Source organism: Hippoglossus stenolepis, chromosome 14, assembly GCF_022539355.2.
Source record: "Hippoglossus stenolepis isolate QCI-W04-F060 chromosome 14, HSTE1.2, whole genome shotgun sequence".
NCBI lineage: Eukaryota > Metazoa > Chordata > Actinopteri > Pleuronectiformes > Pleuronectidae > Hippoglossus > Hippoglossus stenolepis.
This window is the reverse complement of record NC_061496.1, coordinates 22,857,850-22,873,883: the sequence shown is the minus strand read 5'-3', so window position 1 is coordinate 22,873,883 and position 16,034 is coordinate 22,857,850. Positions and strand designations below refer to the sequence as shown.

Here is a 16,034-nt window from a genome sequence, read left to right as displayed (position 1 = left end):
CAGACAGGCAGACAGGCAAACAGACAAACAGGCAGACAGGCAGACAGACAAACAGGAAGACAGGCAGACAGACGGACGTATAAATATAGATAATTGAAAATGTGAGGTGTTAGAAGTAGAATACGGTAACACAAGTAACTGAGCCTGACTACTGATACCAAATATAACTACAGATTTAAAGATAAATAACTGAAGCTATACAAAGTTGTGCATTAGACTAACATAGCCTGTAAATGATGGTTCAGCAGAGGTAAGTGTGTTTCAGTGTGAAAACAGTGCAATGCAGTGCAGCTTGATGCTGGTGGCCTCATTCTTTCTGAAACTGTAAAAGTGACCTGCAGTAAATGAGCCGTGGCAAGTAAAGACCGACTGCTGGACTCAGTCCTGATGCTGCACCAATGCTGCTACGCCAAAGTTCAACTCAGTACGCAGAACCCCAAACTGGAGAATCAGTCGTCATTGCCATCATCATGAACATGCCCACTGTTGTGAATACACTGTTGCTGTGATGGACAACATCACTTACGCTGACATGCTCTAAACTCAGGATAATCTCCTGACATTCTCCAGAGGGGCTCTACGTGAGAGCGTTAATGTCAGAGTGAGAGTGAGATTAAGAGGTAAAAACTCTTGATAATGTCCAAAGTATAGTGAGAATACAGCAGGAGAGCTACCAGAGGATTCACCACGAGCCAGAAGGCGTTGTGATGCTGTTACTAACACGCAACAGACATGCAAAAAAAAGGAACACAACATCTCAGGATGAAAAATGTGTGCCATAACACGAAGACTCAGACGACGATGTGAAGAGAGCTTTTGGTGATAAGTGACGATACCAGTGTCAATGTGCTGCAAACAAAAACACGTGATCACCACAGCACAAATAAAACCTTATGTCCTGCCTCTGCCTGCTGTGCCACACCTTACCTGAACGCTGTGGAGAGTTCTGTCTTGTAGTGATGTGTCTGAGGATAGTCTCCTGCTGTGACTGGAGAAAGTCTGAACCCAATTGCAAGGACATTCTCCTGAGTTCATGTTTGAAAATGGCTTTACATTGTTAATGCAGCTGGTGGCCTGATCGTTCAAACTTTACTAAAATTGAACGTTTCCTTGGTCGTTAACAACCCACATACCAAGTGTCAAGGTGATCAAATGACGATTCTCTAGATATGCAAGCCACAGTCAGACAGAGGTTTCTGGATTGTTAGATAGATATCTGCTCCTCCATCCTTGACCATATTGCCACTCTCAAACTCATTCATGAAAAGTTCAAACCCTTCCCCCATGGCTAAATGAATATGCTCAGGCCCTCAAGAGAGTATTCAGAGAAGCTGAACATAAACAGAAGCCTGATAAGGTACAAGTTTACCTTGACATCGTAAAAAGTCACATGGTCTGCTATTGGGCAGCTAGATCAACATACTTGTCATGTTTGGACTCAGAACTGTTCAAAATTCAAAGTTGTTATCTAAGGTTATTGATTCTACTGTTTACAACGCCACTCCGAATTCTGAACCTAAACCTGAACTAGCGGAGGACTTTACTTTGTCAAAAAAGTGGAGAACATTTGGTCTCATATTGTTCCAGACATATGTATCCTACCCTCTGCAGTGCTGACTACATTTTAGCCAATTTCTTTCTCAGTCCTAGAGACCATGTTCTCTTGTATTAAGTCCCCCCCTGAATTGATATAATCCCTTCTAAACTCATCGAAGGCGTATTGACTACAGTCATACCATACATGTTATCAATTATTAACTGTTTCTTGGAAGCTGATGTTTTTCCTTCTTCCCTTGAATATGGAACTGTAGAAAACCTCTTGACTTATTCTCTCACAGAAATTACCTATTTCAAAATATTTTTCTTATCTAAGGCAATGGAGAAAGTTTTAGCTTCTCTGCTGATTTCATTTATGATTGTTAACAATATTTTTTACAACTTTCAGTCTGGTTTCAGCGCCTTACATAGTTCCTGGTCAGTCTTGCTTAAGATATGACCTAAAGTCACACCAAATTCTAATCGTATATAGACGGCAACTCAGAAGCCATATAAATCCAGGGTTTTTATATAATTCTGGCCTTTGTTTTGACGACCAAGTACAGTAGTTCAGTCGTGCTTTTTTAATTTAAGTTAGTTTAAATTCTTAAAACTTTACTCGCATTTATCTTAACATCTTAACATCATAGCTTAACTAATCCTTATCCCAAATCCCAAATAGGTTCCTGTATTGGCCTCTGTACAGACATACTAGTCAGACTTCCCTGTATTGCCTTCAGTTGGTTTTCACCAGTCAGAAAACATAACACCAATTCTGGCCTTGCTGCATTGACTTCCTGTAAATTTTCAAATATATTTTGAAATAAAAATGCCTTAGGATGTTTGAATTTGTCTCTTTGAGTTGATTTTCTGGTATTGGTCACTTGTTCCCTCCTGTTGTTCCTCTGTAAACTGCCCATGCTCTCAACTATTTGCCCTTGGGCATAAAAGAAAGTTGACTTGTACTGTGGGGTGAATTTTCTGTGAGTTTGAGTTCCTATGTTTTGTGCTGACAATATGTTAGGTATCACTGGAATCTACCAAAACATATGTGGCACCTTTAGTGTAGAGGAACAGTTTAAATCCACGTGCAGCAGACTATATCGTCTAAGAGCACTAGAGGCAAGATAACACTGATAAATGTATGGCTCGTTTGATAATAACAAGGGTGGCAAAGGTTGGTTATTTTATGCTGAGTACTACACCTTCTCTGATTATCAGTGCAACATCCTCAGTATTCTTTTACAGAGGAGGGTCAACAATGATTCTCAATGATTTGCTTTATGAGCTTTGGTGCTATTACTGGCCTAACTGATGATCATATGATTCGGAAGTATAGGGTACAATGTTCTAAATGATGTTTTTTTAATGTACATGCACATAGATATGTGCGACCATAGTATATGTGGAGCCAAATCAATAATACATAATTGTAGTCTAATTAACATCTCAGTATTAACAAAGTTTGTTTTGGCAAATTGCATGTATACTTACTTACTTACTTACCCCCATTTAGAAATATAAAGTTTTTGAAATATGTCTCAATCATCACTAACTAACAAAACTAGATATGTATAATACATTTTGGGGTTTTACTTGTCAAATTTAGTCAAATCAACATATAACAAATCACCATAGTCATCACAAATAAAAAAAATACCGGGAGAAAGTGGCTTTAATGACTGTCTTTGATTAAACAGTTAATTCATTTTAAAACCTAAATTTAAATGAACTTGTTTTCTGTAATTCAGTTGAATTAACTCAGTTTTACATTTTCAAAACTCATAAAACAACTTTAAACTAATTATTTCAGCTAATTCACATTTGTAAGGTGGCAGGGCAAATTAATTAGACAGGCCACGATTAAATCTGGTTATGTCATTTCCCCTCCGAAAAGACTGCACCTTTCTTGCTTTTTAATGAAAGACAATGTGCGATTATATATATATATTTAGTTTTCATTTAGTAACCTAATCCATACAGTCAATTTCATATGAGACCAGATGAGAACATACACTTCAGGATGTTCCAAAACAAAATAGATTTCTAATTTTGACTGCATTGTTATTTGGAATCATTGTGCCAAACATGCTTTACCACTACAAGTTATTACATAATTCCTTCAACGGTGTATATCCCACAAACAATAATAATTCATTGAAATGTGTTGCTGTGAGCATCAGTTCTGTGTTCTACCTGAACAAGCACAACTCTGCTTCGCTTTAACCTGTGTAAGATGGTTGCCTTTGAACCTATAAGGCACTGAAGGTAGTATCTCAATCTAAAGGGAGAGTGTGGGAAATGCCACATGTGCCTCTTTTTTCATTCTCTTTTCCCATCACCACCTCCATAAATACATTCTATTGCTTGCTGTAGAATAATGGTCAGTGTAGTTCATTGATACAGATCTAAACAAAGGCTCAAAATTGATTTTGACTGTCTGGTGTGTCTGGACTCTATGACATGTCGAGCAACCCAATCTTTCCATAGTTATTCTTTCACCACTGCTAAGAACTAAAGGCCTCCATTACACTGGCAGAGCGTAACTTGTGTCAGCCCTGGTACCAAAACATTTTACAATAAAAAATATATTTATAGAGTACAAAGTACAATTTGTAGGTATTTGTTTTTACTATTCTGTTTTAAAATTCTTACCAATTCTTCTTTCATAGTTAGCATTAACACAATTCATATTTTTGGAAATAAAATTAAAATGGCCACAAACCTAATAAAGAGTTAGCATTCAGTCAGTAATGTTCATTAAGAACAGCCAGTGAGTGACCTGGTGGATGAGGCCCTGCAGAGAATCAGACTCTTTGACTGAGCTGTCCCTTTGGAGATAGTTTTATTATTATTGTGGCTGCAAAAATATGAGTAACCAAAAAGTTTGAACACATTAAATCAAGATATCATCCAGTCATAAAAGATTTAAAAAAACAATGCAGTGCGATTGCCCTGTGCAACTTATCACATGACACTGTCCAAACTGACGTTTACGTTGTGACCTGGGGTCTGAATTTGCTAAATATATTCAGAAATTTTTTGTTTTACACGATGTACACAATGTCAACTCATAACTATCTTAATTATTTATCAAGAGTTTATTTTTGAAGTTTGAATATTGTGGTTTGAAAACAGATAGATGATGTTAAGTTTAAGGTGCAAAAAGATATGGTAGCTAGTGTATAGGAAACTATAGCCTATCAGCACCAATGTTTTAACTCAAACTAGCATGGGGGTTGCCTTTTTTTTAGGTTAGAGCAATGGCACCTCAAAATGTCTTGCAGGCGTGAACTCACAACAGAAACATAACACGCTCGTCTTCTTTATCTGCCTGCGAGCTCTGCTGTGATGTCAGTATCCGAGGAACACATAAACTAATGACTGCTCCCCCGTCCAAATTGTTCTGGATTATTTAATCCCGAACAATGCAAAATGTCGATATATATTATGTATTTTCTATCACGTTGATTTCTAGAAGGAAATGAATTTGAGACCTGCTGCCAAGCTCCATGCAACAGGTTGAACCAGTTTTTTCAACGTGGTGCAAGTTGAAACTGTTTCAACTGGCACCATAGAATAGTATTCAAACTCTAGTTAATGTGTTAATATATGTGTAACACATTACCTTTTTGTATGATGGCAAACATGCTTGCTCTTCAAGAAAACAGAAAATTAAACTGATACATTTGAGTAACTATTAAAAAAATGTTGTTAAGTGCCTGACCTCATGTCTGACATGTTGACCTGTTACGCAGTCATTACCATTGCTACCTTTATTTACCTAATAACCCCATTAGATCATTGTCCCTTTTCCAGGCCTGTTATTATGTTGGTACACATACTGGGTCACTAGCACACCAACATGAACCTAAGCTATTATTTATGTTTTTTGTCCTGCTGTGTTAGGACCAACTATCTGCTGTGAAAAAGGTCTATAGGTCATGCTTACGTCTGGACCAGTGAGTGTAATTTCTACAGCTTCCTCCAGAGGGCAGAGATGTAATAATGTGCATCCTCCCGAGCTGCTCACACAGTATGTACATACAGTATATATACACACACACAACGACCACAGTACCAATGCACTACGAATAGAACACTAGTCAAGGAAAAGGTTTATTCAGACCAACTGTTACCATTGTTTTTTACTATCACAGTTCTCTGTTGACTGTTGACAAACTGTTATCACCCGAATAAAAATACAATTTATTTGAGCTCTTATAAAACCTACATGTCTTTGTGTGTTTGTATAAACCTGGGTCTATTTCGAACACAGGGATAATCAGTGCTTAGTTTTTAGTTTACGTTTAGTATGTAGTTAAAATGTCAGTGTTCTTTTTACTTTCCTGTTTTTCCTGTTTACCTCTTTGTGTTCCTCTGTTGGTTTTGGCAGTGGTTAATGCTGCCATTTCACAATGACGTTATTCAAATACTTGTCCGTCTGTCTATTTATACATTACAGTATGAAACCTCGGTCAACCCCATCATATCAAGGGCATTTTTAAACTTGTCATAGCAGCAGAAACACAAGGGATTCTAACAATATGAACAAAGGCCCTGTTACGCTCAAGTGTCCCAGTGTGTGCAATAACAGGACCCTGAAACTGAAACAGCTAAATGGGATTAAACTTTATGAATCTTGTTATTGAAGCCTCTTGTTTCCTACTGTCACATGTCAAAGCATCTTCCTCTAAAAAGGCATTTCTTTGTGAATGTGCCCTTTTTCTGTGGCCTTGATTACAGCTCACTCTCTCCTCCATTCACCGTGTCTGAGGCCTCCGTTCATTCTTTGCTGTGTTTCTCACCCGCCTCACACTGACCTGCACATAAACCCCAATGAAGTTAGAGTGAGGGTGCTCAACGGAGGAGCCAATCAGCCAATCACGCACCCTTCCAAACCATGTAATTCACGTGATTGGAAAGGAGAAGTGTGAATTTACATGTAAGTACACACACTAACACTTGTGTTGTCAACTGATTGCAAGTGGGAGCGGCAGAAGTGAAGGTGATTACAGCACAGCTACAATGGCGGCACTATCAGAGGATTATGAAACAAAAAACCCCAACCCAACAGAAAGCAGCACACATGCAGCGGCTATCATTTCCTCATATCTGACATTCTGTGTTTCCTGTTGGTTGTTATAGCGACCCGTCTTAAGTGTTTGGTGCAGAATAAATCCTTCTCTCTGTTTGGAATAAAACAATGACAAGGTTCAGCTAATCATTCGCAGCATCTGATGAACAAGGCACAACTCATTAGCACAAGAGGACTCACAGCACTGACATGGCCACTTACACTGACACTGGCGGCCAAGGCACATCTGAGGGCCCACTTGATGATGTGGCTTGTGCTTTTACTTCGTAATAACGGCATTTGTGGCACTTATTTTATGTTTTGTTACTTTGTGTCATTGAAAATAATCTAATCTTGTGTTTTTTCTAGTTCAGATTATTAAATCATACGTACCACAGATTTTACACATTCCCGTCAATTCTTTGTTGTTATTTTTTTGTGCTTATTTTTGTTTTGCGCTCTAAAATCCCAATCTTACCAAAAAAAGGCCTGCACTAAGGAACCACCAGCTATTCTGCATCTCCCAGCACATTCTAAGGATGTACCAGTCTGCATGGCAACAGAGGAAAGTAATGTGTTTGCTCTCCAGGTCATTGGACACCTGTCAGACAGAAACATACACAGATTGGAATGACTGTGTCCAAGACTAAGCATAATATATAGACATGTATATACACACCGACCATCTCTCTACACCAATCATAAGACATGATTTCTCCCCGGCTGTTCATTTATAAATACTATAATTTTTTCATACATTGGTTCAATAGGCAAAGGGAAAATCTTCCTCAGTTAATTCATCCATAACTGGACATGATGATTGTACCTCTATTAGAATGGAAATGACTTTCTCTTTAGATGATTTTCAAAGCAGTTGAGTTAATGTAAGAGTTACAACATATGAAAATAACTAATTGCTTTTTCTAAATTAGATAGAATATATTATCAGATACTAATCAGACCTCTTACAATATACTGTATGTCAGACACCTTCTGGGACTCTTCCCTCTTCCTTCCATTGTGCTGCCAGCCGCTCATCAGAACTGATCACACACTCATCGCCATCAGAGCGCTCTTCTGCTCTGTGTTGAATGTCTGAGTGTTACAAATGAAGAGGACGCAGAGTGTGATTGACTTGGAAATGCACAGGGAAGCTGGAGACAGTGTTTCACTGTGTCATGGTTGCGTACTGGGAAAAGCCAGGGTTTAGGGTGCAGTGATTACCACATGCCTTCTGGCAGAGATGTAAAGAGGCTTTCAATAGATCTGTGTGCACCTGGAGACAGTGCTAAACCTAATGAGGTTCAGAGAAGGGGAGAGTGATTGGTCAACCGCTGCTTCTCTTAACATAACAGCCTTCAATAAAACAGAGCATTCTAACATAGGAAGAAGAAGAATCAGTTTGACACCCTGACAACAGGACTGCATATATGTTCGGTTGTAAATGTACATTAGATCCATGTTGCACTTACAGTGAATTTGGGATTATATTTAAAATGGTCGGATTAGTGTAAAGAAATGTTATTTCTGGATGTTGGTTTCCATGGACTCTCTGGAGAGGAGGATTTTTGAGCCATGTTCTTTAACTTTCTCTGTTAAGATATATTCAATTGTAAACCAACTGTTCAATCAAGTTAAAAAAAACTGACGTTCAACTGTTCATGAATTGATTGAAATCATCAAACAGAAGGAAAACACTGTCCAAAAGTGACATATTGTTTTGAGTGAAGGGGCATTAGGTAGCTGAAATAGGTTCTCAAGTCTAAGCTGGGATTAGCAGTGCAGCTCCGTATATTGCCAAGGGATTTCTGTTTTAACCTTACGCCTCGGGTGATGCCGGGGGATGGGGGGGCGATGCTGTGGGAGTGAGTTCATATGGTGACAGGGGAGAAACACTGTGAGGAAGGAACCTCTTCATCACTTCAATTGTTCACCTCATTTGTTGCTAATGAAGAGGTTCGATTCTGATCTATTTCGCAATTCAGGATGTTCCATTCAAAAGCCACTTTATGTGTCAACAAATTATTCCACATGGTCCGTCTCCTCAAATCGAATGCCGACATATAATTAATTATGAGAAACCAATGTGTATACCTGAAGAATTTGAACTATTTCCTTATTCTATAAGAAAGAGCAGGATATTTATTGGAGCATAATAACAAATGAATTATGACATAATGTACATCAAATATAATACATCAATACAGGTGGAAGATGTAATGATAAATTGTATTACTCCACCATCTAGTGTGTGTGTGTGTGTGTGTGTGTGTGTGTGTGTGTGTGTGTGTGTGTGTGTGTGTGTGTGTTTGCGTGTGTGTGTGTGTGCGTGTGTGTGTTTGCGTGTGTGTGTGTTTGCGTGTGTGTGTTGTGGACAGTGATGGACAGGACTCCTCCCCTCGTCTGATCTGTGATTGGTCAGCTCTGTCTCCTCTCTCCTCGTCCAGCAGAGCTTCTGGACTAATTATGGAGAGAAGACGTCGATATTTTTGGTGACGTTGTGCGCGAACGAAACGATCGTAAGAATATTTTGACGAGAGGATTTATGTTCTACTGGTGATTTGAAGATGGATTTATCAGGAGGTGATCAGAGGAGAATGGCTCGTTCGCTCGGGTTGGAAAAGTCAGTGTGAAGAGGCTTCAGACAGGTGAGTGAGAAAGTTATGCGTAAAAACGCAGCAGGTATTAAGTAGTAAAATCTTTTTGTTTTATTTTTTGGATTAGGAATCAATTAAATTATTAAGTGAATTAATTACTGTTAAAATGTCTCAAAATGTACATGTGGTTACAGCAAACACAAAATGTAAACTGGTGAAACAACATTTACTGAGTCTTGACTGAGAACATATTGACTGATAGATTTAGATATGTACATAATACCATATTATAATATCATGGGAATAATTAAGTTATTATGTCTTTGTGAAATGTCCTGTTTCCATTAAACAGATAATGCATGTGTGACACATTGAAGGCCTGTAGGTGTGTTTGAACTGTGTACAGTAGGCCTTGATCTATACAACATTATGAAGAAACTACCAAGCCACACAGTCAATTTACATGTGTAAGGGGCTTTAATGTGGATAATGAGTTCTTGATATATTAGGGTAAAGGCTGTCTCTGTGAATTCACAACTTTACCGAGACACAAGCCTCTTAGTGGTGCTTGACCCATGGTGCTTCAGAACAACTAATCTCCAGGAACAGAAATAACAGTAAAACTGTGAGACTCTGATTTTTATTTCTAAGGACTCTATTACGACAGAGACACTATTCAAAAAATAAAATGATGGAAGTGTCAGCATTAGATTTTTAAACATCAGTTATGAGTGATGTTCAGGTTCTCTGCTTCAGTTTGTCCAATTTCACGATGAAGAAAGCAAACAAGTGTGAATAACCACGATTCTTGGTGGAATCAAACCAAAACCCTCTCAAGGGGCAAATATTATACAACAAGAGTTGGTTATAATGTTTGAAAGTAAGTTAATGTAACACATAGCTACGTAGATAAAACCATAGAAAAACATAAAGGTAAATCAAATTATAGTCACATTGATTTTTTTGAACAACTTTTAGTTCACGTGTATTCTCAGTATCAGCCACACACACTCTGATCCTTCAGGCACTCGGCTTCTTGGTGATTCTGTCAGCATAGTTTAGTTCAGTGGGGGTTGGATAACTCCCTGGAATTAGCACTAATCTACATGTGTGCACGTGTTACAAACATTGGTGTTCCCCAGAGATCAGCAAGTCATTATTTACCAAGGCACACGCAAAGAAAATCTATTTTTTAAGGTTTGAAAAGGAGTAAGATCGTTTAAGTTGCATTTTGAATTTTAATTACACAGGAATTTTCACAAGAGCCTAAAAAACGTCTGAGTGGTATTAAAATATAAAAAGAATAGTTTCTTGGGATGTGGTTTTACAGGAGCTGATGTGGCTGCTTCCCCAGACCGCACTCAGAACTGAGGAGGGTCACTGCCCTCAGCCACGAACACTTGTAACTGTTCTTTATGTGGCGCCCTAATTGACTTAACAGGCCATATGCAAGAGCAAACATAGCGACTATAGTCTACCTGTAAGCCATAGCTTAGTTATTTTAAAAAGCAGCTGATCGTTCACAGAGCGAGGGGACTGATCCTGTTTAGTGTTAAGGACATAATGAGGATGTATTTTTAGGTTCTCCTCTCAGACAGACTGTGAACACTGGTACTCAGTGAAGACATCAACAACACAGCTCTCAAGAGTCAATGTTTGATCCATGATTTCTGGCTTGTAAAACCTGCTATGTGCACCACCATGTTTTCAGCCTCACGTTGTGTATTTTTGTGTACCTGTGTGCTGCAGGCTCGCACAGCCAGACACGACAACATGGCAGAGATTGAAAAGTCCCTTTCAACCAGACAGCGTTTGTCCTCCAACACACCTGCTGATGAGCTGGCGGTCATTGAAAATGGAGACAGCAGGTCTGATATCAACATAAGAGTCTAAACATTCAGTTAATACTCACTGTGGTAGTTTGCAGGTGGGATTTTTAGGAAGTAACTTTAACCTTTACTGCCAAATCAGGAACGATTGCATTGCTATTCAATAAACTTCCACTATGAAACTGACCATACATTTTCATGAGCTGTTTCGTGTAGTTTGCGTAGTTTAATATCAGGCTTGTCACTGTCACTTTTTCTGCCCTGCCGTCTTCCACTAGAGCTCACTCTCTTTGTGAGGACGTCTCTGAGAGAACAACATCCTCAGAGTCCCACCGACGCTCGTTTACAGGTGCTGCAGCAATGGCCAGGTAAACTTCGGCAGTAAGTGGGTATTTACCAATGGTGGAAAGTTTTTTTTTCAACCCTTTAGGGGGGACAGACCTCTTTACTATACTCCCAATGGTTGGTTGTTGAATTCCTCTCCAACACATCTAAGTCCCAACGTTAACAACTTCCCCACTGTTTGAAGCACTCGCATTAACCAAGCCTTAGAGATTTCTAAGGTGTCAACATTACAATGTTAACTGTCTTGAGATAATGGATGCTGTGATTTGGCACTATACAAATAAAACTGAATTGACTAATATAGGCTATATCAGGTAAAAGTGGCTTCACCTCGAGCAGCTACAATAGTAAAATGCTGTTTCCAACAATTCAATAATGTCATACAGATCATATCCTGTATGAGTTTTGTCAGATATTCATCTGTAGAATGAGCACCTTCCCTATTCAATTTTTTACATTATTGGTCTGAACACTTCCCCCACCACTGGTATTTACATATTAAATATGAGTAAGTATGACCAATAGTTAGTTCCTAGCGTAGTCACCTTGTGCTCTTTGACCTCCCACTGACTCTTTAGGCTCTCTTACTTCTTCTTCATGCTGCGAAACTGGGCCTCTCACAGAATGCACCCAGAGACAGAGAGGCACGACTCCTTCCTGGATCGCTTCAGAGGCCCTGAGCTCAAAGACGTCGCCAGTCGAGAGAGCAACGCCCAGTCTGTGGGTCAAAACGACGCGGTCCGTAAGAGAAAGTAAGTACTGGACTGTGAGGCAACACCGCTGACGGTTGACTCCTAAAAGTGAACATTTCTTGCCTCACCTAATCTGATCTACCTCACATGAGGAACAACCAATCGCTCACTGTGCGAAAACCATGTCCTTCATTTCTTTCCAAAGTCTCGCCACTAAGTGGCCGCTGGCTACTTACAACATGAATAACTGCAACAACACAGACGAGTAAGTGTGTGCACATCAGAAAATAGAGGTAGATTCTTAGAAAAACAACTTAGGAATCCTGTTGGATGTTATAGTATCGCTGGTGAGCTGTAGCCTGCAGTAAATAACATAGCCAATAGCATAGAGATCCCTGACACCACATTGTCCAATCCGCCATAGTTTTTGCTCCCTTTTCCTCCTGGATTACACAGAAAAAAATCCTCCCTTTGTTTACAATAGGGATTTTTTTTTTGTTGAAAGTTATGATGTGGGTTGTACAGAAGTGTATTGCATTCACTTGAGAGGGGTGCCATCTGCTGGTATTATGTATGACCTGCACCAGATCTTCCAACACTGTTTTGTGAAGCCTCCTGTGTAGACTGCGTCCTCGTGTAGTCTGGTAGCCAGTCTAGCCCCTCATAGGCCACCTCCGTTCCTTTTCACCACCATACAAAGTAAACTTGTGATTTATAGCAAAAAAGAGGACAAGAAAGAGGAGATTAAAAAAGATGAGAAAAAAGACGAGAAGGATGAGAAGAAGGACGAGAAGGATGAGAAGAAGGATGAGAAGAAAGATGAGAAGAAAGATGAGAAGAAAGATGAGAAAAAGGATGAGAAGAAAGATGATAAGAAGGATGATAAGAAGGATGATAAAAAGAAAGCGGAGCCCCCGTAAGTATACCAGTAGATAGAAATGGAACACGTCTATTGGTTGTGGGCAAATGAATCGCAAAGAACATGTGTGTGTAAAAACATGAACAAAGTCTTTTAACAGGAATTCATTCTGAGTTGTTTTTGTAGGAAAGAAATCTGGATTATGGATCCAGCTGCAGACCAGTACTACAAATGGCTGACTGTCATCGCAGGCCCAGTATTTTATAACCTAATGATGATCGTAACAAGGTATTTTCCATTGAACCTGCATCCAAACATATTCTTCATTAAGTGGGATGTTCATAAAATCTGACAATAAATCTCTCTGTTTCCTAGAGCTTGTTTTAATGAACTCCAGAACTCTTATACAAAACTCTGGCTTTTCTTGGACTACACCTCAGACTTTATCTACTTCGCAGACACATTTGTCAGATCAAGAACAGGTTGGATTCTTCAAAATGTTTCAAGATAAAATTTAGAAAAGGAACAATTTGTGTCATTTGGATACATCTTTTGTTGGATTTGGCTCCTAATTTTCATGTTTGTCTCTCAGGTTACTTGGAACAAGGGCTGCTGGTAAAAGACTCCAAGAAACTGAGAGATAAATACAGAACAACATCTCAGTTCAAGTACGACATGATTTCCATGATCCCCACTGATCTGCTGTTCCTGAAATTCGGATACAACAACCCGGAGTTTAGATTCAACCGTCTCTGCAAACTGTCAAGGCTTTTCGAGTTCTTCGAGCGGACTGAAACCAGAACCAGCTTCCCGAACATGTTCAGAATCAGCAATCTCGTGCTTTACATCCTGGTTATTATCCACTGGAATGCTTGTATGTTCTTTGCCATTTCAAAAACAATAGGTTTTGGGTCTGACACGTGGGTGTATCCCAACATCAGCCACCCAGAGCACGGCCGCTTGGCCAGAAAGTACATCTATTCCCTGTACTGGTCAACACTGACCCTCACCACCATCGGAGAAACCCCTGCACCAGTCAGGGATGTCGAATACCTCTTCGTCATCGCCGACTTCCTCACTGGTGTCCTGATTTTTGCTAGTATCGTCGGTAACGTCGGTGCCATGATCTCCAACATGAATGCCTCTCGTGCTGAGTTCCAGGCAAAGATCGATTCTATTAAGCAGTACATGCAGTTCCGAAAGGTCTCCAAAGACCTGGAGGCCAGGGTCATCAAGTGGTTTGACTACCTGTGGACTGAGAAGAAGACCTGTGATGAGAAGGAGGTGTTGAAAAACCTCCCTGACAAGCTCAAGGCTGAGATCGCCATCAATGTCCATTTGGATACTCTAAAAAAGGTGCGTATTTTCCAGGACTGCGAGGCGGGTCTCCTGATTGAATTGGTGCTGAAGCTGCAGCCGCAGGTGTTCAGTCCTGGAGATTACATCTGTAAGAAGGGGGATATTGGCAGGGAGATGTACATCATCAAGGAGGGGAAGCTCGCCGTGGTGGCCGATGATGGAGTCACTCAGTTTGTGGTGCTCAGTGATGGCGCGTACTTTGGGGAAATTAGTATCTTGGGAATCAAGGGCAGTAAGGCAGGCAACAGGAGAACTGCCAACATTAGAAGTGTGGGTTATTCCGATCTCTTTGCCCTGTCCAAAGATGACTTGATGGAAGCACTCACCGAGTATCCAGACGCCAAGAAGGCTTTGGAGGAGAAGGGGAAAGCCATCTTGATGAAAGACAACCTAATCGACGAGGCGGTCGCCAATGCCGGCGCGGATCCCAAAGACATGGAGGAAAAGGTCACCCATCTGCAGAGCAACCTGGACTTGATGCAGACGAAGTTTGCCCAGTTGATGGCACAGTTCACCTCCAGCCAGATGAGGATAAAGAACAGGATCACCGACATGGAGTCCAAAGTGAAATCCATACAGCCGCAGGACCTCTCTGAAGTGGTGGCCGACAAAGACAAAAAAGTGCAGTGATGTGAGCGACACCTCAGGACTTGACAAAAAAAAAGACGAGATTTTTCATTCATAATAGAACAGTGACACTTTTTGAAAAGGCCCATGTTTCTATCTATTTATACATCATGTTTGTTCATCTTAATGTGTCAAATTGTGTACAGTGTATGCAGCAAATTTATATTTTGTGTGCACGCTATGATTGAGAGCCAGTTTCATGTTGTCATGCTGTTGAGTATGAAGCACAGTGTATGCAAACAAATGGCTTTTCATAGCCTTAGGAAAATTGTTTTCTTTTTCGGATCAGTATTGACGTCATTTTCCCAGGAAATATCTTCTAAAGTACAAAGGAAACTCTTTCACAATTTCCCAACTTCAATATCCATTTGATCTTGTATGTACAAAATAAACCTACATGCCAGGTCTGTTTGTAAGTTATTCTCTGCAGTTGTAAATCTGCAATGTTAATGTTGTTAATGTGAATAAACATAAAAAATGTGCGTATAACAGATATGACAGACTGTAGGTGTTTATACTGTCATTTTACAGGTTTTCTGCAGCAGTGAGAGCATTAAGACGTTTTGTTTCCCTGCTTGTTTATCATACCTTTAAAGACCCTGACAACTGAAAACTACAAATCCTATGTGAAAAAAGGAACCCGACTCATCTAATAATTCCACAAACGTCTGTCTGTGTGTTGAACAAATTAATCGCAAACCGTTCATCTTATCGGCTTCACACTTATGTTTATTGTAAATGGCCTAGGGATGGGCAGTTTTGAATTTGGAGTGATTTGGACACAGGATACCTTCAGCAGTCAGTGGGGGTGGGAACGTTTTTCTTCAGTCTGTGGACCGAGTTGAACATTTCTTCTACGGATAAACTACAGCAGCAGTTGGAAACTGGCGGCCTGCTGGTCAAAATTGTCATTTTGATAGTCTGATTATTTGTATTTCCTCATATAAGACTGATACAGACATTCATTGGTGTCATGGGTGCTGATCTCCGTCATGGCAACAACATTCATTGAATTCTAACAGTGTCTTGAAGGCAGTTTGAGTTGAGATTCACTGCAGCATCTGGTGATACATCTTTAACGCATTTGTCACTAAGATCAACCCTTTTCACATT

General features: G+C 39.8%; 1 protein-coding gene across 2 annotated transcripts; it reads left to right on the top strand.

Moving 5' to 3' along the window:
• The first annotated feature begins 9,045 nt into the window (after nt 1-9,045).
• Nucleotides 9,046-15,414, top strand: cnga3a (cyclic nucleotide gated channel subunit alpha 3a). 2 transcript variants are annotated; one of them, XM_035176318.2, is made up of 9 exons: nt 9,046-9,261; nt 10,960-11,078; nt 11,318-11,407; nt 12,008-12,136; nt 12,282-12,341; nt 12,795-12,992; nt 13,122-13,223; nt 13,311-13,417; nt 13,528-15,414. In XM_035176318.2, the coding sequence occupies exons 2-9, from the start codon at nt 10,984-10,986 to the stop codon at nt 14,922-14,924; spliced, it is 2,178 nt and encodes a 725-aa protein (XP_035032209.1). In that variant the 5' UTR covers nt 9,046-9,261; nt 10,960-10,983; the 3' UTR covers nt 14,925-15,414. The 2 variants fall into 2 exon arrangements, with proteins under 2 accessions (XP_035032209.1, XP_035032207.1); XM_035176316.2 differs by having other exon boundaries at nt 11,963-12,136.
• The last annotated feature ends 620 nt before the right edge of the window (nt 15,415-16,034 follow it).

What these genes read in the sequence shown, in the direction of transcription:
- cnga3a (XM_035176316.2), top strand. Translation starts at nt 10,984, where the DNA reads ATGGCAGAGATTGAAAAGTCCCTTTCAACCAGACAGCGTTTGTCCTCC. An exon ending in GGTGCTGCAGCAATGGCCAG is followed by an intron (nt 11,408 to 11,962) that starts GTAAACTTCGGC and finishes CTGACTCTTTAG; the next exon opens with GCTCTCTTACTTCTTCTTCA. An exon ending in AACTGCAACAACACAGACGA is followed by an intron (nt 12,342 to 12,794) that starts GTAAGTGTGTGC and finishes TGTGATTTATAG; the next exon opens with CAAAAAAGAGGACAAGAAAG.